The 23575-nt window shown below is 50.0% G+C and overlaps 3 protein-coding genes across 9 annotated transcripts in view; all 3 read left to right on the forward strand.

Moving 5' to 3' along the window:
- Positions 1 to 8030, forward strand: part of OSCP1 (organic solute carrier partner 1) — a 33530-nt gene extending 25500 nt beyond the window's left edge. For both annotated transcript variants that reach the window (XM_070368413.1, XM_070368414.1), the window contains 4 exons: positions 414 to 483; positions 1963 to 2102; positions 3032 to 3095; positions 3333 to 8030. In XM_070368413.1, the coding sequence (XP_070224514.1) occupies positions 414 to 483; positions 1963 to 2102; positions 3032 to 3095; positions 3333 to 3449 (391 nt within the window). In that variant the 3' untranslated portion in view covers positions 3450 to 8030. The remainder of the gene's footprint in view (positions 1 to 413; positions 484 to 1962; positions 2103 to 3031; positions 3096 to 3332) is intronic.
- Positions 8031 to 14131: 6101 nt separating this feature from the next.
- On the forward strand, positions 14132 to 16667 carry LSM10 (LSM10, U7 small nuclear RNA associated). The gene is made up of 2 exons (XM_005892659.3): positions 14132 to 14447; positions 15895 to 16667. Exon 2 carries the CDS (start codon positions 15910 to 15912, stop codon positions 16276 to 16278), a length of 369 nt encoding a protein of 122 aa, XP_005892721.1. The 5' UTR covers positions 14132 to 14447; positions 15895 to 15909; the 3' UTR covers positions 16279 to 16667.
- Positions 16668 to 22276: 5609 nt separating this feature from the next.
- Positions 22277 to 23575, forward strand: part of STK40 (serine/threonine kinase 40) — a 38151-nt gene continuing 36852 nt past the window's right edge. For 3 of the 6 annotated variants that reach the window (XM_070368415.1, XM_070368416.1, XM_070368418.1), the window contains exon 1: positions 22898 to 23093. The gene's annotated coding sequence lies outside the window, so the exon portion shown is untranslated. Of the gene's footprint in view, positions 22683 to 22897; positions 23094 to 23575 lie in introns of those variants that run through there. The other 3 variants (XM_005892658.3, XM_070368417.1, XM_070368419.1) reach the window with 2 other exon arrangements.

A 23575-nucleotide genomic window follows, 5' to 3' on the forward strand; every position in this document is an offset into this window, starting at 1 on the left:
CAGGCAGGGCCCCCGCATTTCCAAAGGGCACCTCGGATCTTCCACCAGAAGGTAGATTAACAGGTCAAAAAGATAAATAACTTAAAATAGCCATACAAGAGAACTAGCCAAAACCTTTTAATGCAGTAGAGACCCAAAAGGCCTTGGCCTTCATGTACCGATCATGTTTTTTTCCAGAAATACACATTACTTTGCAAGAGGAAATATCGCCATACAGCTTCCTAGGTATTTTGATTTGGGAAGAAGCAAAACTTGAGTGGTTGACACCCACTTAGTTATAGTCTGTATCCCCAGCACCTTTCTGGATGCTTTTTGATACCTCAGAGTAAAAGCTATGCACTATATTTACGAGTTAGAAGGAAGTCAGGGTAAGAGGTCTGGACAATGTTTTCGTGGTTTTCCGTTGCCACCAGGTATAGCGTGAACCGGCCCGTGGAAACCCACATGTCTGCAGCATCAAAGAACTTAGCTTCACAGACGCAGGTGAGCTTTTGCCTCCCGTGTTTACCTTCAGAGCTAATTTCTAGATACCAGAGTCTGGACAGGGAGAAGGGAGGGGTCTCTAGAGTTCAGAGCTGGCCAAGGCTCCCTCCTTGTTTGCAGTCTTCTCCATTCCGCCTTACCCAGTACGCAGGTTTTTAATTATAGTTTCTCATGGAGACTTCCAGTGATCTGACTAATTAGGTAATTTTAAGCTTGTCTCCACCACCATAATTAAGCAGGAACCACACATAAGGACATGTGAAATAGCATTGTACCAGTGCTGTGAGGTCCGTGGCTGCTGAGTTCAGCACTTGTGTGTATTCTGATCGTTAAAACATCCCCTTTCCCTGCTTCCCTGGGTGATGATGTGAAAGTTGGGTTCAAAATGGGGTTTGGGTTCTCTGAATTCTTTTGTACAAATTTTCACTGAACTAGCTGTCATCTAGCTATAGGCCCCACGGACTATTCAGTTATGCTATAAACATTTATTGAACTGTGTCTATGGGTGGCGGGGGGGCGTTCCCAGGACACAGAGCTGGCTTAGATTTGGTCCCATCCTGAAGGGCCTTGTAATACGCTAGGCTTATAAAGACAGCAATAGAAACAAATAACTATAACCTGGCGGAAGACAGAAGGTGAACTCACTGAGCATTCTGAGCAAAGAACTATGTCAGAACACATATCCTGTCCAGGGGGGTGGGAAGGAGCCCCCTGGACAGGGAACAAGAAGGCTTTTCAGAGGAGGTGACATTCAAGTGGGGCTCTGGAGCGAGGCAGATACTAAACAGCTCAGAAGGAGAAAAAGACACACAAACCAAGATGACGGGACGAGCAAAGGCACCAGAGGCACGCTCCTTGGGGGAAGCAGGCAGTCAGCGTCCCTCTCGTGTAGCTGGATCATAAGGCAATAGCAGCAGTGGCCAGAGACCCGCCCAGACAGGCACACGGGCCTGATTCCAGAGGCAAAGCAGGGAAAAAGCCGGGTTAGAGAGAGCCAGGTAGGAGGAGGGTGCAGGCTGCAGTGGGGCCAGGCCATGAGAGAAGGAGCCACGGGAGAGAAGGGATTCGAGGGTGTGCTCACTGGTCACCACCGGAGGGCAGTGTGGTCGCTCCTGTGGAAGGAGTGCCCTTGGACCTGGAGGCAAAGGCTGGGGAACTAGACTGCCTGAAGAGGAAGCAGTGTTCTCCTTCGAGGAGGAAGGTGGTTTGAGGAGAACGAGGATCCCTGGGGCCTTCCACTCATCTTGAAAGTGTGAGAATCTCTGGCTTGTCGCCTTGCTAGAGTCTCTCTGCTTCTGACACGGGCTATTTCTCTTCTGGTTCTATTTCCTATGCTTCGTGTGGACCCAGTGCTTCCCAGAAATCATTTAGACAGTTACTGTTTTGCCTTGTTTTGAAATACCACCCTGGGTCTCTGGGGTATCAGCAAGGAATTGAATCACCTTCACGTGGCTAAAAATTATGAAATTGATTTTGCAGGAAAGCATCGTTCCAAACCCTCTTGCTAAAGAAGAGCTGAATCTCTTGGCCAGGCTGATAGGAGGCATGGAGATTCAGAAACCCAGTGGCCCTGAGCCAGGATTCCGGTTGAATCTCTTCACCACTGATGAAGAGGAGGAGTATGTTTTCAACCTGTTTCTTTAAAGACCTATGTAAAAATCCTAAGTGTGGTAAGAACCAAAAAATGACCATCAGAAACCAAATAAGTGGTTCTTATCACTTATAAACACAGATGTAAATAAAGTTCAAAAATGAAAGATCAGCAAACTCAACAACCTTAGTTAAAGAAGAACCCACTAGTATTAAATGGCCTGAATCTTTTGGATTTGTTCAAAAAGTAGCTCTAACATTTTATTTAGCTCAGTTCAAGAGAATTGGAAGTCAAGATAATCATATTTTTAAAAAGACTGTTAAGAAACCAGAAGGAGATTGGAGCATGACATCTTCAGGATGAGACAGTCTCCCCCAGAACCAATAGCGGAGGTAATTCACTGAGACTTAGACAGTGCTTTACAGTTTCCAGAGAACGTTTGCATTCATTATCTCATGCGACTGTTCTCACAGCCATGTATTTGGGGTGGGGGTGGGTGCCTTCTCTTTCTCTCTCCTTTGGAGTGGCAGGCCCTGGGGGAAGTGTAGGGACCCAAGGATGGCACGTAACACCTGGGGCCTGACCTCAGGTGCTCCCAGCGCGGCAGGAGCACGAACACACGCCCAAGTCCCTCCAGCGCCATGTCACACACGCTCCAGTGAGGACACGGGGACTGACTTGGCCCCAGCAGATTAAAGAGGTTGCCAACTGAGCAGGGTCTCGGAGTTTGCCAAGCAGAGGAAGGGGAAAAGTTATTCTTGGCAGACTTTAGTATGTGCAGAAGCAGAGATATAAAAGGACTTGACTTCCTGGAGCGTAGGGTGTCCTGGCTGGGGAGAGGGCAGAAAGTTGAAGAGAGAGAAAAAAATAGGTTACCAGATTATCAAGGACCAATGTGCCACACTGGCAGGGAGAAAAATCCTAACCTTTGACCCGTTTCTCGACCCTCTTGTACAGACAAGCAGCGCTCACCAGGCCAGAAGAGTTATCCTACGAAGTTATCAACATCCAAGCTACTCAGGTGCGTGCAGGCGATTATACAAGTCAAATCTTATTCCTCCCCCCACCCCGTTCTTATAATAACAGTGAACTTCAAAGGCCCTCCCTCCTCCTCCTGTCTAATCAGCACGTAACATAGTCCCTATCCTGACAAACAGGCAGGAACCGAAGTACATCCCAGGGGTGGGAAATGCACCACTAGCTGCACAGAGAGGCCGGCGTGCCCACACGTTTCTTCATTCCCTCCCTCCTCTCACAGGACCAGCAGACGAACCAGGAGCTGGTGCGGATCATGGGGGAGTTTGAAATCACGGACCAGTCAAGGCAGAGCTCCAGCAAGGGCGACGACTGGCTCGCCATGATGGATGAATTATAGCCGTGCTGACCAGGCGCCCCTCCCCCTGGAGAGAGGCCACTTGATGAGGACCCCGGGGGTGCCCCCCAGGGAACCACATGATGCTGCTAGTTTTCTACTAAGCGAAGCCCTTACCCCCTTGTTCCCATTTCCATCCTGATAAACTGTGCAGATCTGCCTCGGGGAGCACACTGTTCGGAAGGCAACACACATATCCATATTTTCAGCAAAATATACTCTGGCTTTGAAATTGGACCCTTCCCCATTTCCTTCCTGGTTTTATGGCACTCAGAGCATCTGGAGCCCAGAATCAGCAAGACGGTGCCCCTGTTGCCACCTTCATGACAAGCCTGGCTCAGGGGGGCCTGCCGCTCACAGATGCCCGTGGATCGTCACAAAATTTCAGAGCTTCCGGGACGTCTTCTGCCTTGTGAGTCTGACATAGTAGAAAAGGCAATCGCCTCAAACCGTCGGGGCCCAGTTTATACAGCCTGACACACTGGAAGCTGTCACCTCAGACTCAGAGGAAGCAAGGCCGTGACAGGGGACTCCTCCCGCGGGCCACGCGCAGAGCCTGTGGGCATCTGTGGTTCTCCACACGTCTCTCCATCCATATGTGGTGTGGGCTTATCCCATATGGAAATGTGTTTGATCTTTAGCGTGATACGTCCTCCTTACCCCCAGAGTCTTCCTCTGCCACTTAGCGTTCTTGCCTTCTAAAGGCGCCCAGCGTGAGTTGCCATGACAGCCGTCTCCTCTGCTTCACCTTAGCGACCAAGCAGAGCTGTAAGCTGGACGTGCGGGAGGCACGTGGTGTACCGCTTTCCCTTCTGTGCACCAGATGAGTTAGTCAATACTTCCCTTGGCAGGATGCCAAAGTCTAATTTGGATCCATGAGAAATGTCTCAGGCCAGGGCTGCCCTCATTGCTTCAGGAAGGAGGGTCAGCCCTCCACCTCGTGTTCATTCTGGCCGAGTAACTGGCAGCTCGAGGTCAGCCAACATCCAGAGGTCAAGGTCCATTCAGTCTCCTGGAAGCAATATCCAGAACGGCAAAGGGTGGGAGAGGAACTAAGCTGAGCTGGTCACTGCCTGAGATTAAGCCAACCAGGACCACTCGGGACCCCTGCACCCTAGTAAGAGTGGAGGCAGACATATTTCTGGAAAGCAAGGGTCAGGGTACCCATCCTTAGCTTACCCAAGGCATAGGGTTTGGATTTGTTGTTGCTGTTATTTAGTTGTGTCTGACTCTTTGAGACCCCATGGACGTAGCCTGCCAGGCTCTTCTGTCCATGAGGATTCTCCAGGCAAGAATACTGGAGTGGGCAGCCATGCCCTCCTCTAGAGGATCTTCCCCACAAAGGGATGGAACCCACATCTCCTGACTTAGCAGGCGGGCTCTTTACCACTGAGCCACCTGGGGACCCCAGACTGCTTCTTACAGGCTTACAAAGTGCCTTCAGTTTTAGTCTCTTGTAAGCAGACGACGAGTGCAGGGGAAGGCCCTGACCTGGGTCTGGCTGCCACCGCACTGTGACAGACCTGAACGCCACCATCTGCTCCCAGCGTGTCCTGGGGCCTTGGACATGGGCCGCAGGTGGCCGAGAGGCAGCCTCCTCCCTCCACCTATCCCAGAGCCATGCTGATGATCTCAAACCTCCCTGTTGTCTCAATGAATAAACAAGATACAGATCTCTGGTAAGGCAGCCTGGTGATGAAGCAATCTTTGAGTTTCATGTCTCTAGTCTTACACAGATGTTGAGAAAAACAAGTTTATTTGCATTGTGGCTTAGGGCACCCAGAAAAAGCAGGGGAGTTGGGAAGGGGCAAAGGAAAAAGAAGATAAGGATTATTCTGGCAAGAATCTGGACTGAGTACTGACAAGGCATCATTGTTCATTTAACACCCGGCTTTGGGGTGTGAGGGCTTCCCTGGTGACTGCCATGCAGGAGACCCAGGTTCGATCCTTGGGTTGGGAGGATCCCCTGGAGGAGGGCATGGCAACCCGCTCCAGTATTCTTGCCAGGAGAATTCCATGAAAAGAGGAACCGGCCGGGCTACAGTCCACAGGGTCGTAAAGAGTCAGACATAACTGAGTGACTAACCCTTTCACCTGGGTTCTGAGGCTGTTACACAGCACTGCCCAGTTCGCTCCAAGGGAAGGGGCACCAGGATCCCCATCCCTGCCCCGAATTTGCCATGGCGTCTTGGTCAGTTCCCTCAACAAGCCTCAGTTCCTCCCTTCATCTGTAAGAAACGGAAAGAACTAGTTCACTGACTCAGAGCCAGCTTGCCCCAGCTAAGTTGGTGAGTTTACAGATTCCTAGACGCTGCCTCAGGTGGGATCTGACAGTTGCAATTTTACCCATGCCTCCCCCCATCTCCATGCTTTGGGGGGCTATTTCTATTCTCTTTCAGCAAATCTGTGACTTAGCTCTTCTCAACTCAGTCTTAAAACTGTCCTACTCTTGTTCTTATCATAGTATTGATCATGTAAATTGTGCAAGGCAAAGCTCTAGAAAAGCCTCCTGAACAAAAGTGCTTTAATGGCTTCCAGAAGAAAGATGTAATAAAAATTGAGAGTGAAGGGACTTCCATGGTGGTCCAGTGGCTAAGACTCTGCCCTCCCAATGCAGGGGGCCCCGGTTCAATCTATGGTCAGGGAACTAGATCCCACACGCTGCAACTGAAGACCTCACATGCCACGACAAAGGTCGAAGACTGTGTGCCACAACTGAGACCGGGTGCAGCCAAATATTTTAATTATTTATGTATTTATTTATTTTGGCTGCAGCCGGTCTCAGTTGCAGCATGTGAGATCTAGTTCTCCGATCAGGGCTCAAACCCAGGTTCCCTGCATTGGGAGCTCAGAGTCTTAGCCACTGGACTGCCAGGAAATCCCCAAATAAATATTTTTAAAATATTGAGAGTAAAAAAGAGAGAGAAAATAATAAAATATTGAAAGTGGGGCTTTTCTGGCAGTCCAGTGGTTGAGAGTCTACCTTGCAATGCAGGAGACACCAGTTTGGTCCCTGGTCCGGGAAGATACCACATGACACCGAGCACCTAAGCCCATGCACCACAACTGCTGAGCCCTCACCACACAACTACTGAAGTCCGCGTGCTTTAGAGCTGGTGCTCCGCAACAAGAGAAGCCACTGCAATAAGAAGCCTGAGCGCCACAGCCAGAGAAAGCCCACGAGCAGCAAAGACCCAGCATGGCCAAAAATAACTAAATAAAAACTATTTTAAAAATTGAGATTGAAGGGGCAGGAAGAAAGGGAGGAAATGTATTTAGCCCTTAAGTCATGCCATGCAAGATTAACTCACTTTTTTCCTTACATCCAGATCCCGGTAGGCAAGAAACAAATTTTAGCATCGCAATCAGATCCTGAAGATCCCTAAGTCTAAACAGGATCAGATCCCCTCATCCTCTTCCAACAGGTTTGTCACTCTGGTTTACATCCATGGAGACAAATTCAAGTCACAGGAAACTGTAGAAAGACAAATGCAAATTACAGGGGGGAAGTGTATATATTATACTTTTTTTTTTTTTTTTTACCATAATACCTAATTGTTCAGTCGCTCAGTCATGTCCGACTCTTTGCGATCCCATGGACTGCAGCACGCCAGGCTTCCCTGTCCTTCACCATCTCCCAGAGCTTGCTCAAACTCATGTCCATTGAGTCAGTGATGCCATCCAACCATCTCATCCTCTGTCATCCCTTTCTCTGCCTGCCTTCAATCTTTCCCAGAATCAGGGTCTTTTCCAATGAGTCGGCTCTTTGCATCATGTTGCCAAAGTATTAGAGATTCAGCTTCAGCATCAGTTCTGAATATTTAGGACTGATTTCCTTTAGGATTGACTAGTTTGATCTCCTTGCAGTCCAAGGGACTCTCAAGAGTCTTCTCCAATACCTCTGCTCAAAAGCATCAATCCTGCGCTCAGCCTTCTTTATGGTCCAACTCTCATGTCCACACATGACTACTGGAAAAACCATGGCTTTGACTATACAGACCTTTGTCAGCAAAGTAATGTCTCTGCTTTTTAATATGCTATCTAGGTTTGTCATAGCTTTTCTTCCAAGGAGCAACTGTCGTTTAATTTCATGACTGCAATCACCATCTGCAGTGATTTGGGAGCCCAAGAAAATAAGGTCTGTCATTGTTTCCATTGTATCCCCATCTATTTGCCATGAAGTGATGGGACCAGATGCCATGATCTTAGTTTTTTGAATGTTGAGTTTTAAGCCAACTTTTTCACTCTCCTCTTTCATCTTCATCAAGAGGCTCTTTAGTTCCTGTTCGCTTTTTGACATAAGAGTGGTGTCATCTGTGTATCTGAGGTTATTGATATTTCTCCTGGCAATCTTGATTCCAGCTTGTGCTTCATCTAGCCCGACATTTCGCATGATGTACTCTGAATATAAGTTAAATAAGCAGGGTGACAATATACAGCCTTGACACACTCCTTTCCCAATTTTGAACCAGTCCTTTGTTCCATGTCCAGTTCTAACTGTTGCTTCTTGACCTGCATACAGGTTTCTCAGGAGGCAGAGAGGGTGGTCTGCTATTCCCATCTCTTAATAAAGAATTTTCCACAGTTTTTTGTGATCTATTTCATTAGCATGGTCAATGAAGCAGAAGTAGATGTTTTTCTGGAATTCTCTTGCTTTTTTGATGGTCCAGCAGATGTTCGGAATTTCATCTCTGGTTCCTCTGCCTTTTCTAAATCCAGCTTGAACATCTGGAAGTTCTGGGTTCATGTACTAATACCTAATTATAAAGACCCAAATTAAAATCCAGAAATCAATACACCATTTACCTACCCCTTCCTCCCTTTAGGTGGCGCAAGTGGTAAAGAACACACCTACCAATGCAGGAGACATAAGAAACACAGGTTCGATCCCTGTGTGGGGAAGATCCCCTGGAGGAGGAAATGGCAACCCACTCCAGTATTCTTGCCTGGAGAACCACATGGACAGAGGAGCCTGGTGGGCTACAGTCCATAGCGTCACCCAGAGTCAGACACGACTGAGGCATCTTAGCGCATGCACATGCTCCTTCCCTTAAATCAAGCCTGGAAAACTCCTCTTCAGCTGCCAAATTCCTGGACAGCTGGCAGCAGAGGGAGTGGAAAGAACTGTTTCCAAGGGACTGGGCTGGAGACCCCTCTTCTTAGTTGAATCTTCCCTACCCAGCTTCAGGATTCAATGCAAAGTAAGTTCTCATGTCATAGCCCACCTCTTTTCAAATGAGAATGTCAAGATGCATTCCAAGAGCCAATGGAAATCATTCTGGATTCTTTGGTCACCCTGACACTTCCACCACCACCCCACATACACACATGGGACATCCTTTTTGTTTCTGGCCAGTGGTTCCTCTGCTGATGAAAATAACAGTATCGTCTCTGCTGGTTCCCAAAACCACAGGAAACCTGTCACGTGAGGCCTAGCGAGGTGTGGCCTTTTTTTCTCATTATGAAGGTAAAGGGCCTGCCAGGGTGTGTCATTAACCCTAGTCCCATATTCTGGGAGAAAAATAAGAGGAAAACTGAAAAAGTGACTTTTTGAAAATCACAGAGACCGCTGAAATTACAATACAGGAAGTTGTTTAAATTCACATCTCTTACAAAATTCTTCAAAAGTCACTGTCTATAAACTTCATAAATTGTTTTCTCTTTATTTTTGGATTACTTAAAACGTAAAATTTTAAAACACGAAGGATAAAATAAGTATTATAAACAAAGCTTTATAGACCTGGGGGCAGACCCAGACTCCTAAATCCTACACGTGCACATTGGCTTCAGATCCCTCCACCCTCCTCTTTGTAAAATTCCCCAACTTCCTTTTGTTTCTTTTTTTTTTAATTGGAAGCTAATTACTTTATAATATTGTGGTGGGTTTTGCCATACATTGACATGAATTAGGCATGGGTGTACATGTGTCCCCCATCCTGAACCCCCCTCCCACCTCCCTCCCCATCCCATCCCTCTGAGTCATCCCAGTGCACCAGCCCTGAGCGCCCTGTCTCATGCATCAAACCTGGACTGGCGATCTGTTTCACATATGATAATATACATGTTCAATGCTATTCTCTCAAACCATCACACCCTTGCCTTCTCCTTTTTTCATGTATTTAAGGGGAAGGACAAGGATGCTCTCAGTTCAGGTTTTCTGGATATCCAGAAGGCCTCCCAGCTTCAGTTACAACTGAGAAGATAATAACCTGTGTGGGATGCCCTCCCTCACCTCTCCCCTCTAGCTCAGCACATCATTTACCTTCCTTACCCCTACTCAGCCCCCTTTCCGCACCTCAGAACTTCACCAAAAGCCGAAAGGCCGCCAAGGAGCCCGTGGGTCCCACGCAATCCCACACAGCACGGCCTCGGCTCCTCCAGGACCTCCTCCTGCCACCAGCTCTCCAGCCTTCCCGTTTCATCACCTTGCTCTCTCCCACTCCCATAGCTTCTGTCACAACACAGTCCCTTTCCAGTCTCCAGCCCCAGCTTTGCTGGATTCAGCTGTCTTCTCTGCTCCCCATTCTCCTGGGCCTGGTTCAAGACCCTTTTCTCCTTTTCTTACTATGTCCTTGTACTCAAATCCTACTGATTTCTGACCACACTTCCCCTCTCTTCCTCCGTGGCTTCTTTTTTTTTTTCCTTGGCTATGTTAGGTCTTAGTTATGGCACACAGGATCTTCAGCTTTAGTTGTGACACGCAGGATATTTTGGCTTCGGCATGTGGGATCTAGTTCCCTGACCAGGGGTCGAACCCAGGCCCCCTGCACTGGAAGCACGGAGTCTTCTTGGCCACTGGACCACCAGGGAAGTGCCCCCTCGGTGGCTTCTGATTGAAGATTGCCCTCTGATACAGATGTTGATGTAGCCATTTTTCAAAGTCTGTGAGAATGGCTGGGGCGATTGCAGGAGGATCCTTGATCACCCCTGGTTTCCCCCAACCCACCCTGTCATCACACTCACTTCAGCGGTCATCTCACGGCCCCATTTCTCACCCTCACCCTATCCTTTGTTCTCACCACCTCCATGCCTGTGCTGACCACATATTTATGTGCCCTGCAGTGCTTAGTCTGCATTCTTCTGCAAACTATTTTGCATTCCTTTTTTCAGAGAGGCCATTACTTTGATCCCGTACTATTAACTCACAAATTTCCATATTCCCCTCTCTGGGCTGCAGGTTCACTTTTCCTGAGACATTCCGTCACCTCACGCTTAGTGTCTAACATTGATATCATTTTTATTTATTCAGGACATTCACTTTACTTTCAAAAGGCATGAAAAATCTTCTTAAATTTCATATAGAATAAGACAGTTCTCCATGGAAAAGCACCAGAAGCAATGGATAGAAGTTACCCAAAGCTTCCTAACAATGGAGTAGAACAGCCGGCACAGGAGTCAGTTGCTGGTCACTGGAATATCCAGCAGTGACTAGGGGGTCACGGGAGTGAGGGAGGCTGCAGAGGGGAATTGGACCCTGGGTGGGAATTTGGAGCAGGTGACCTGGGAATCACCCAAACTCTCAGGATTCTGTATCTTCTGACTGTTGGATACAGAACCACAACGAAATCATGTACAGGGAACAGGGAAATTCAAGGCTCCTGTGACAGTGAAGTTGTTCAGTCGTGTCCAACTCTTTGGGACCCCATGGACTGTAGCCTACCAGGTTCCTTCATCCATGGGATTTTCCAGGCAAGAATACTAGAGTGGGTTGCCATTTCCTTCTCCAGGAGATCTTCCCAACCCAGGGATTGAACCTGGATCTCCCACATTATAGGCAGACGTTTTACCATCTGAGCCACCAGGGACGTTCTCAAGGATCCTGAAATGAATTCAATTCAACTGGGCTTTAGTCTGGGTTTGAAACTGAACAACAACAACAACAAAAAAATGGAACTAATTCTCCATTGAGGTGAAGGAATTTACTGAAAGGGCTTCAGGCAAATGACAGTTGTCAGGAAGAGTGAAGGATCATGCAAAATGGCCAGGAACCAGGGACGGGGAGGTGGCATGGAGAGCACGACAGCAGCAGCACCCGCAGGGATGAGGCGCTGGATGACGCAGACACCAAGATGAAGCCTCAACCGTTCCTGCTGGTCTGTGTCCCTTGCTCCAGATTTGGAATCTGATAATGCCTGAGTTTAGGTCACCAGCCTGTGCCATAGCTGACAAGGATCAGAGACAATATCTGCCCTTTAAACCATATAGAGTGGGAACAGAAACTCACCTCTTACTGAAATTCACAGAATGGCAGATCTCCCCAAAGGTGGGGAAAGGGGTTCAGTGAGCTGTGTAGCCAAAAAATGAGATACCCTCTAAGGCGTGAACCCCCTCCCAACCCTACCACTCTTATTCCTGTCAATGGACCATCAGCGTTAAAATTTAAATCATCGATTTCCCCTCCTGCTAACCACATTCCAGATTTAATCAGTCCCCAAGGATTCTGATTCACTCTCTTCAGGGTCTTTAACACTCATCCCTTCTTTCCATCCCACTGCCACCAGTTCACTTAGCTCCCATCATCTCACCACATTCATAAAACCATTGTTCCTCCTGAAACTGAAGTTTGTAGGGTGAAGCATCTCAGCCTCCTAGGGCCTTCTCCCTGTCTCAACACCCAAGAGATGAGTAGGAGAGGTGAGATCTACATAAATAGCTATGGTGAATCTGCATACACCAAGCAAACATGTATCAAGCAGTATGCTATCAGCCTCACTCCCAGTTGGCATTCTCAGACTTCAGGAAGGTACAGCCAGCCTTTGAAGGAGGGATTGGACTTAACATCTATAGATAAAAAGAGAGGATCCCAGGCAGTTGAGCACGATAGCAAAGGCAGAGACAAGAGTTCAGGGCTTGCCTGGGAGTCGCTGAGTCTGACTTTAGGAGGGCATTGGGTCTCAACATTAGTGTGCACTGTTAGATGTGCATATTCCTGGGCTCTGCTCCTGATTCTGTAGGTGTGGGGTTGGGTTTAATAAGCATTCCAGATAACATTAAGGCAACTGGTTCCCTGGGACTTCCCTGGGGGTCCAGCGGCTAAGACTCCGCACTCCCAATACAGGGGCCCTGGGTTCCATCTCTGTCAGGAACTAGATCCCATATGCCACAACTAAGACCTGGCACAGTCAAATAAACAATTTTTTTTTAATGAAAGGAGATAAGAGGTTCCCTTATGTACATGGAGATCATTAGTAACCTTTTCAAGAGAAGTTAATGTGAGTAAAACTAAAAATACTCTTGAGAAGAAGCCAGATTACAGTGAGCTGAGTGAGTAGGTGAAAGCCCTCCGGATAGAGCAGCTGTTCTCAAATTTTCAGTCTCAAAACCCTTTTGTGCTCTTTAAAAATTACTGAAAACTAAAGTATTTATGTGGGATATATATATATAGTAATCACATATATATGAAATTGAGATAATATATTAATATTAATTCCCTTTTAAATAACCATAACAGACCCATTATCATATTTTTATTTTAAAATAACTATGCTGCTAAGTCGCTTCAGTCGTGTCCGACTCTGTGCGACCCCAGAGACGGCAGCCCACCAGGCTCCCCTGTTCATGGGATTCTCCAGGCAAGAACACTGGAGTGGGTTGCCATTTCCTTCTCCAATGCATGAAAGTGAAAAGTGAAAGTCAAGTCGCTCAGTCGCTTCTGACTCCTAGCAACCCCATGGACTGTAGCCCACCAGGCTCCTCCGTCCATGGGATTTTCCAGGCAAGAGCACTGGAGTGGGGTGCCATTGCCTTTTATATTTTTAAATTTGGTGAGAAGAGTGACACTGCCTTATATTTTTGCAAATCTGTTTAATGTCTGTCCTACTAGAAGACAGGTTCTCATATCTGCTTCTGCGTTCAGCCCATTGTGCTATGTTGTTTTGACTGAAGTACAAGAAGAAGTGGAAAAGGCAATGGCACTGCCCTGCAATATTCTTGCCTGAGAAGTAGCACGGACAGTGCAGCCTGGCGGGCTACAGCCTATGGGGTTGCAAGAGTCCGAAACGACTTAGCAACTAAACCACCACCACCACCACAAGAAGAAAATCCAGTCTCACGTAGAAATGGGGTTGCAAAAAAAACTCCCAATTGGAGAATCACTGATATAGAGGCCTCTCCTGAGAAGTTCAACTGTGGAAGGTAGGAAAACAGAGTAGCTGCCAGGGAGGAGAAAGACATTTTCTATTTTTAGGATAAGAAGAGACCAGCTGTGATGAAGGAGGAAAAAGGGATGGTTTCTGAGAGAGGTTGAAACCAGTAAATGAGAGGGTAAAGGAATGACCTAAGCCTAACTCATGGGACTTCTCCAGTGTGCCAGGTGCTGTCACACATTAATGAAGGTCACTCAAACCTTGAAGGGGCGTGGCTCAGATGGTAAAGAGGTGAAAGTCAAAGTCGCTCAGTCGTGTCCGACTCTTTGATACCCCACGGGCTGTAGCCGGCCACTCTCCTCTGTCCGTGGGATTCTCCAGGCAGGAATACTGGAGTGAGTTGCCAGAAGGGGATCTTCCCAACCCAGGGTTCGAACCCGGATCTCCTCCATTGCAGGATGGACTCTTTACCGACTGAGCCGCCAGGGAAGCTATTATTTCATTTGCTGGATGAAAGAATGACTCCAAAGGAGAAGATAATCCAGTGACGTCTGTCGGGCAGCAGGAGGGCGAGTCTCGAGTCCGCGAGGCATTCTGGGGATTGTAGTTCCGGGCTCGCCGCGGGGGACGCCGGCTCTGCGCTCGGCCGCGCTCTCGTGCTCCGGAAGGACCGAGCGGCCCCGCGGTTGCCATAGCGTCTTAATCCCGCAGCGAGAGGGAGGCAGCCCTGCTAGGCGCCGGCTAGTTTCGGCGGCGACGTGCAGCGGCACAGCGGAAGGAACCCGCGCGGCGGGCCTGGGGAGCCAGGGGCGGAGCGCGAGCGAGCCTGGAACCACGGAGGCGGCGGGAGCGGGGCCAGCGTCTTCCTCCCGGTTGCTGAGCTTAGCTGCTCTTCCCAAGCCCACTCCCACGCTCTGTGAGTAAAGGGTCGTCACCATCCCCACTCTAGGGACTAACAGGCTTGAAGAAGCCAAGTGGCTTTCTCGAGGTCGACCCTCCTAGGAAGTGCCCGAGCCCCGTCCTCGGGCCCAGACCTGCCTCTTTGCAGTCACTGTGCTCCCCGAAACCCTCGTTTGAGCGGATACGCCTGGTGAAACCTGGGTGGGGTCGTTAAGAGTCTTCCGGCCCAACTCCTAGCACCTTGTCAGTGGAGTGGGTAGCTAGCTTGCCACACTTCATGCCACCCTGCACAGCCCTGTCGGGATCCTGAGTGAAGTCTTAAGGAAAGAAATTCAAACACCTGGCACTCAAGGTCTGAAAATGGGGGATGGATAAGACAGTTACATTAATACAGCATCCGAGCGTGTCGAAAGCAAAGTAAGATACACTCAGTGTGTTGAGAACCTGTTAACCTCACCTGTCGGTTTAATAGACGGGGAAACAGGTTCAGAGACAGAGTTCAGTGGCCAGAGTGTGGGTGGAGTGGGGATTCCAACCTCCACGTTTCTCTACCTTCAATACCTATGTGCCATATACGCTACCGTTTCCTTTTTTTTTTTAACAGTTGTCTAAATTCCTGGTTACATGGCAGCAGCATCGTGTGGACCAGTCATTCTCAGTGGGCCCTAAACCAGCAATATCAGCATCAGCTGAGAATATGTTAGAAATGCACATTCTTGGGCTCAACCTCAAACGGACTGAGTTAGAAAGGGTGGGGGGGGAATCCTTTAACCCCTCCTGCAGGTGATTCTGAGGCACACTAATGTCTGCGAACTGGTGAAGCGATTCATCTAGGGGTCATGTTAAAATGCAGCTTCTTTCAGTAGATCTGGGGAAAGCCTGGAGATTGTGCATTCCGAAACAATACCTGGGTGATGCTGAAACTGCTGGTCCACAGACCGTACTTTGAGCAGCAAGGGTGTAAACTACACTTTAGAGGAGTGGTTCTCAGACTCCTTGTCTCTGCGTTTAGATGCACATTAGAATTACCTGGGGAGCTTTTACAAAATAGGGTACCTGGGCCCCGCCCCTGACCAAATGAATCAGAACCTCTGGGGTGTGGTGACCAGAAACTCACTGGGTGATTCTCATAATGAGGGTTCAGAACCCTGGGTGTGGGAATTGGAGCTGGGCAACCATGGATTTGAATCCCAGCACCTTGGGCCAGTTACTTAACATCTCCTGGCCCAATTTTCCTTGTTTATAAAGTGAGTGTAAGTGATCCTTGGTTTGCAAGGTGTTGTGAGGATTCTATAAGGTGTGTCCATGAAAGCACCTAAGGGCGCTCCGTAGGCATAAAAATTGAGGAGGTGGGCATACTTGGGGAAGTCTGGGCTGGGGATTTTGTGCTAAAAGCTGACATTGGTGAGTTAGCACCCATACTCCCTAGCCTGCTTCAGCTCCCCTGTGTGTGCCCCTCCCAGAGCAAGCGTGGAAGAATGGAGGTGAGCCACTCGGTGAAGGAGCGGACCATCTCCGAGAACAGCCTGATCATCCTGCTGCAGGGCCTCCAGGGCCAAGTCACCACCGTGGACCTGCGGGATGAGAGCGTGGCCCACGGACGCATAGACAACGTTGATGCTTTCATGAACATCCGCCTGGCCCAGGTCACCTACACAGACCGTTGGGGGCATCAGGTGGAGCTGGACGACCTCTTTGTGACAGGCCGGAACGTCCGTTACGTCCACATCCCCGACAACGTGAACATCACCGCGACCATTGAGCAGCAGCTGCAGGTCATCCATCGGGTGCGTTACTTTGGCAGCAAGGGGCAAGGCCGGCAGGAATTTCCCTCCAAAAACTCTTAAGTAAGCCTGTCCCGGTCCCCACTCAGGTTCCTGCAGACTTCTTCTGAGCCAAAGCCTGCTCTCCCTGCCCACCCAGAACCTGGGAGGGGAGCAGGACCAGCCCAGAAGCTGGTGTCTGACAGACGTCACCTGTCACAGCTGCCTTTCTCAGGGTCTCACCTCTCAGACTCACCCTGGGACCCGGAATTTTAGTTATCTGACTGTGGCCTTGGGGTAGATGACAACCCTCCCTTTGGATCATTATTTATCTGAATCTCTACTGATTTAGGGATTGTGTCAGTTTTCAGCCCTCTTGCATTGAGGACTATTAAATACTCTGGGCCTGAGGGGCCCCATTTCTCTTGTAATTGTGTTTGTTTTCTCATGAAACAAAAGGAGGATGCAGAGAAGTCTGTGCCTCGTGCTTTCTGCTGTGTGCCGGGCTCCCTGTTGGTCTTGGTGTCATAGGGTGCTGGGTTGCCAGCGTGGCTGCACATTGGAGTCACCTGGCCCACCCTCACCTATTTGGCTTTAATTGGTATGAGTTGTGGCCTAAGCAGTGGGATTTTTTTATTTTTTTTAAGTTTCCCAGTGATACTAAATATGCAGCAAAGTTTGAGGATGTAGGAAAGGCCTTCAGTCTGGTCGGGGAAAGCGACTCTTCTGTTGAGATTTCCCGGTGGAGAGCTTGTTCATCTCTTTCCTGGGGGAGAGCCTGGAGTAATCCCGGACCCTCCCCTCAAGTGTAGGAGCTTATCCAGCAGCAGGAAATCAGGCTCTGATTCTGATATTAGACCCTCAGGGAAGAAGGGGGTCTCGGGATGAGAACCCCAGCCTTGGCAGCCCTGCCACAGGCCAACTACCATCTCGTGAAAACGACTCTGTCCCTTGGAATCAGAGAGTTTGTCTTCATCAAACAAACATCCACAGAGCAGCTGCCGTGTGTCAGGCCTCCTGCTGAGCACACATTGTCCAATAAGCTTTGGTCCCTTCTGGAGAGGGACTTAGAATCTCGGGCGGAGGTAGACATTTCCCGAGGGAGACGCAGAGCGGTGTTGGTTGGGCGCAGGCAGCCCACAGTCACCGCATGTACATTCTAATCCAGTCTGTTTAAGTGTTGTCCCTGGACCATCTCAGCAGAACCAGCTGGAATGTCTAGAAGAACCACCTTCCTGGATCCCCGGATTGAAAACAGAATCTGGAGCCTGAAAATTTGCTTTATTAACACCCACCCACCCACCCATCCACCAGGAGTCCTTTGCCTGTTGTATTTCTTCTATTGCCCAGAGGCCTCAGAGGCCACAGGGGAGAACAGTGGATCTGAGCAGGGAGAACACCACTGCTCTGAGTTGCCAGGCCTCTGCTAGCTAGAGTTAAGGAGAGCAACACGAGAAGACTGCGGGTAAGAGAAGCCAGAGGGCAGGTGCAGAAGGGAGTCGTCACTGTGGAAATGTCTGTGTTCTCACAGCCGCGGGGAGACCGCCTCCTCCGGTGTGATGAGCTGGTGGGGAGTCTCCCCACACTGCCGCCGTCACAGACATTCCCCACGTGTCTGCAGATGCTGCCACACTGGAAGAGGGCCCGGGCTGGGAGTTCAGCCTAAAGGTGGAGGAGAGGTAGGCTTCAAATGGTGTGCGGGGTGGGGTGGGGGCATCTGAAGGGAGGAGGGGCGACTTCCACATCCTCCAAAGAGCAAGGGAAAGCCTAGCATGGATAGCTGAGAAGGGCGGCTCTGGACCCATTCTATAAGTTCGGTAAGCATTCTGCACAGATCCCAATGGGCCTCTGTGCTTCCAAAGACAGGTGGGAGGCAGGATACCAAGACCTTCTGAGATACACTAATGCCAAGTCCCTGGGGTAGAGCACAGCTCTACCAAGGTTATGGGTCTTGGCATCTGGTCCTGGACTGCTGGGAAATTGACCAGGGCCCAGGTAGGGATTGGGGGGAGCTCAGTGCCACCAAGCTATGGCAAGCCATGGGTCATTCATTCCACAAGTAATATGAGCCACAGTGCCAGCTACTGAGGGAACAACAAGAGAGACAGGGGTCCTGCTCTCATGGAGCTGATGTTCTGGAGGGGGAGATGAACAGAGAAAAATATACAGGAAGGAAGTAAACAGGAAGGAAATAAACAGGGCACATGGAGAGAAAATAGGTTTTATTTCCAAAAGTGTAGTCTGAAGAAGTTAAATTTAAACTGAGAAGGCACCTACCATTTAAAGAGCCAAGGGAAGACAGAGGAAATCGCCAGTGCAAAGGTCCTGAGGTGGAAAGCTTGAGGGTTGGGGGCAATAACCAAATACCACTGTGACTGTTGGTGGAGGAGAAGCAGACAGGTGAGACAGGAGAAATGGGAAAGAGGTGAGGCAAATGATACAGGGCCTTGTGGGTCAGGAGTATAGCTCGTTCCAATCTCAAGTGTGTAAGAAACATAACTTGAATTTTCTCTAACTCAACTGAATTCATATTTTGCTTTACTCAGCCAGAGTGGCAGAAACTTAATTGCAGTCAATTCAGGGTTCCCCATCACTTTCTTTGGAATCAGTTGAATTCCAGGGCATTTCCTTTCAAGATGCCAAAGCACGGGAAGGGCAGTCCCACTGGCGTTCCCCGAGATGTCCTGGTTTTGTCCTGGTCTTCTGTCTTCAGCCCACTCAGGATGCTGCCAAGGTGCTCCTTCCTCACCTCCCGTCCGATCGTAACCCGTCCCCCTCTTGGTGTTCAGACTCTCACTCTTACTTTCTAAGGCCAGTCAGGCCCAGCAAGTTCCTAGGGTCTTGGGTGAGTTGGGCCCCATTTGCCGCGTGCAGCGCAGAGGGTTCTGTTACTTCTTGGTGCTCCACCAGGAAAAGGAGCACACGTCTTCCTGCTTCCCGGGCCCTGAGACCCAGCGGATGCCCTCTGGCTCAGAGGCTGAGCTGCTCTATTCTCAGGGACCACCCCCTCAAGCCTCAGTCTCCCAGATCCCCCTCCTTACAGTTTTCTAAATTTAGATCTGCACAGATATTCTTTCCATCCCTCCCTGAAGGCGAGCAAGGCTCTTAGAATTCAGAAGCTAAAAATGAACTCTGCATTCTGACTTGTCATTTGTTTCCTGGTGTAATGAATGCATAGTAACCTAACTGTCTAAGGGAAGAGCCAAGGGACACCAAGGAAGAGAGGAAAAATGTATTTCAAAATGTCATTGTCCCATTGAGGTTTGGGTTTTGTGGTCATCACTGCGGCCTTTGTTCAAGCCGGCACATGACTGAGCACTCAGGAATTCTGAGTGAGAGGGCATATCCAGGCCATAGAGAGAAGAGAACAGGAGGCTCACTCACCTGGGGAAGGGGACTACCAGGGATCTGAGGAGAACTGGGTGGGCTGTGGCTTGACATTCAGTTCCCTAGGGTGGTGCGGCCTCTCCAGCTCTCAGCTGGATGGGACCCACAGAAGAACATCCAGTTCAGTGAGTTCCAGTCTGGAATGCCTAGCTGAAGGGTCCCTGAGGGCAGCAGGAGTCCCTTGAGCTCTTATCAGTGTTCTAGAAGGACCAGAGGAACAGCACATAGTCTATGAACGTTAACCAAGCTGACTTGATCTCTGCTTCAGGCTGGAATTCTACCAAAAGCGTGATGGGCCACTGGCTTCCTCTTCCTGATCACAAGCTCTCATAGCTGTAATATGAAGCTGTAATGAATAAAAAGGAAGAAATGACTTGATGGCAGGTTGTACAAAATCTTACCAGATACGAGGCTCATGTGGATGGAAAATACTAAAAGAGGCTTTCAAGGTGACACTGTTGGGAAGCCCTGATCCAGTCCAATTCTGTCATTTTTCAGTCGAGGAAGCTGAGATCCTCTTTCTTTAGGGAGAAGGTGGAGGGGTCTCCCTGTGCCCCGTAATTAAGATAATGGCAGAATGCCAAGATGGTCACCACAAATAGCTACTGCTTATTGAATCTCACTGTGCACCAGGCCCTGTGCCAGGGGCTCCACGTGCTCCAGGAGGCAGAGCTGTGGTCCTTTTGGTCCCACTGGATCTCCAGCATCCAACTCAGTGCTCTGCACACAGCTGGCACTCCATAAATCTTTGTGAAATGAAAGAATCATCTCATTTCATCATTACAACAGCCCTAGAGGTATGTATTAGTAGCCCCATTTTAGAGATAAGCAAACAAACCCAGAGAGGTTACCTGACTTGCTCAAGGTCACAGAGCCAGTGAATAACAGGGTGGGGATTTGAACTCAGGTCTGTATGCCTGAAACTCCATGATCTTTACTACTACACTGCACTGTTCTGCCTTCCAGCATTCCTGATACTGGTAACCAGGAAAGATAAGCAATGCCTTGATGATTCAGTGGGTAAAAGAATCGGCCTGCAATGCAGGATACACAGGAGGTTCAGGTTTGATCCCTGGGTCAGGAAGATCCCTTGTGCCTGGAAAAGTCCATGGATGGAGGAACCTGACAGGGTACAGTTCAAACAGTCGCAAAGTCGGACACAATGGAGTAACCAAGCACGCTGCTAACAGTGATGGTACCCAGCCACCAGGTATGGGCCAGCACTCAAACTTGCACACCTTTGTTCTAGGGGCTTGGCCACAGAGAACCCAGAAGTCAGCCAGTAGGAAAGGTTTGCTGGGTTTCAGAAGCCTGAGGAAGCTCCCTAGGGTTGAAGGTCTCCTCCTCTCCCTCTGTAATAGGCAGATCTGCCTGTACATCGTCAAGCAACCATCTCATGCTGTTGTGACAGGTGTCACTTTGTTATGGCAGCGTCGTCTGCCAAGATGCCCAGAGTTGGAGAGCCAGCAGGAGCGTGTGTCACAGTATGTGTGTGTCTGATGCAGTGGTCTCCTCGTGTTGCTGTCCTGATGACAGTTTTTCATTTCCTCTGGCTGGCACCTTTCCTTTCTATTCATTACCTCTCCTGCTCCCCTCTTTCTCTTCCTCCTCCTCCTCCTCTTCGTTAAAATCCTATATTTTGAATCAGCTGAGAGCCTCCTGAGGCTGGGGATGGTGGTGTCAGCTCTAAGTGATTCATCTAGCTGATAATTAGAGCTCTGGAAAACCCAACACTCATTCCTGTCAGAGCTTCCGGAATCTCTAGGCTTTTCCCTTTGTCAGAGAGAGGAGCTTGGTGGGGGGCGGGCCCAGCGTTTTTGTGCCTGCTTTCAGTCCTCCACTGTACTGAGAGGAGTATGGGCGCTCTTAGTTCACCAGGTCCCATGAGAAGCTGTTTCCACACTCACTGGATCCTCACAGTGAGCCCACAAAGTATTATTCCTATGTTGACAGATGGGAATGATTAGGGAACTTGCACAGTCACTGAACTTGTAAGAGACACAGCAAGGACTCAAATCCAACCTTTTTGGAACCTGCCAGACTTGGTTCAAATCACAGCTCTGCCATTATTAGCTATGTGTCTTTGGTTACTTTCCCTCTCAGAGTTCTAGCTGCTTCATCTGCAAACAGACTCCTTAACGCTGATGTCTCTAAAGCGCTTAACACAGTGTCTGACATACTACTGCTGTTTCGATTACTACTGTTACTCAGCCCTTTCAGCTCAGTGTGCACTAGGCATTTAGAGACAAAGACAAGGACACAGGAGGAGGCAGCCAGACTCACTCACATCAACTCTCATGTCCTGGCAGTCACTGCCTGTGTGGAGATGACAAATGCGTGCATACACGTAAGTGCTTGGCCACACACCCTAGGAAAATCCAGAGCTGTGCACACAGGCTTGGACACGTGTGCCCACATGGATACAGAATAACACAGCTGGAAAGAGACTCAGGAGTTAAGACAGTCATATGCAGCTGGCATACTGGCTCACACCTCGGAGACAAAGGAGTGGGTCCATGATCGCGGGTACTGCCACCACGGCGCCCTTCTAGCTGCTTCTGCATGCCAGCGGAGGGAAGCCAGGCTCTCAGAGGGCCCCAGTGAGTCATCAGCCTGATGCAATCCCTTTAAAGGGCTCATCTGCTGGTGCAAGAAGCTGATTCATGGAGGGCGTGGTTGCTGGAGAAGGAGGAGAAAGGGACCGAAACTGCAGCAGGAGGGGCTGAGGTTAGGTGGCTGGAATAGCTAACAGGAACTCTTCACTGTTAACCTGACTGGTCGAGACTCTAAGGATCTTCAGATTGAAGCGGGATTTCTACAAAAGCGAGGGGCCCAGAGGGAAATGAATTGTAAGGGCTACGGCAGGAATTCCTGTCATTGATGAGCCCCACGCCAGCGCTCGCCGCACAAAGCTCCAGGAAGCGAGAAATGGGGGTCAAGAAAGAGCCAGTTCTCTGACAAAGATACTACAACCGGCCGATCTTTCAGCTGCTGGAGAAGTCTCCAGACCCGGGAGGGCGAGTGTAGGGCACGCGAGGCTCAGTGGAGTAGCGGCGGGGGCGGTGCCTCCGGCCCAACCTCACCGCAGATTCAGATAAGCGGTAAGTACCGCCCCTTAGAGTCTTTGTCTCCAATCGTTTCCCAGATTTCAGCCCGAGCCCCACCCTAAACCAATCTTCAATCAGATTCTGGTCTGTTACCTGAAGGCTTCCGCCCTTCGTCAAGATGGCGTCCAATCCCGGAGCCGTGGGCTGTAGATATGGGCAAGGGGCGGGGCTGCGGCCTATCCGGGAGGAGGGGGCGGTGCGTCACTTCCGTTGTCAGGTGGCGGCGCTGCAGCCATGGAGGGAGGCGGCGGCAGCGGCGGCGGCGGCTCGGGAGGCTGCGCCGGGAGACGGCGGTGAGCGGCTCCCACGCCCCTTGCCCGGCCCCGGTCCCCCGGGACGGAGCGCCGAGTAGCCCCGGCTCCGGGCTACGGACTATGGGCGAGCAGCGCTGAGCACCGGGGGAAGGTGAGGGCAGGGGTCCGGGAGAGGGGAGCCGGGAGCCCGGCCGGGGATGCGGGTTGGCGGGGGCGGGCCTCAGCGGCCGTGGCAAGGGGATCAGGGTGACAGCCTGAGGCCGTCCGGCTTGACCGAAATGACAACAGTGGATCCGCCGTCCCCGGCTGGGGTCTGCTCTTCCCAGGGGGCGGGGGAGGGGGCGGGAGCTCCTGCGCGCCGGGTACCGGGTGGCCACGGGGGTGTCTCGGTCCCAGCCCTGGGAGACGGCACAGCTCAGCCTTGCCTGGAGTCACTTGGTCAGTCAGTGACCAAGTGAAGGCGCAGGTTTTTCCCAAGAGGTACCCTCTCCTCTCCGTACTGCCCTCCTGATCCCGAGAGTGACTTGAGATTTGGAACGAGTCCCCGGAGAGCTTCTTCTCCAGCCTGGGCTTCCTCCACGAGCCCTCACCCATTGGCACGGGCACCATCGCTGCTGGAGAATTTCGAGTCCC

Source organism: Bos mutus, chromosome 3, assembly GCF_027580195.1.
Source record: "Bos mutus isolate GX-2022 chromosome 3, NWIPB_WYAK_1.1, whole genome shotgun sequence".
Classification (NCBI taxonomy): Eukaryota; Metazoa; Chordata; class Mammalia; order Artiodactyla; family Bovidae; genus Bos; species Bos mutus.

Coding starts and splice junctions, on each gene's coding strand:
- LSM10 (XM_005892659.3), top strand. CDS start 15,910: ATGGAGGTGAGCCACTCGGTGAAGGAGCGGACCATCTCCGAGAACAGC.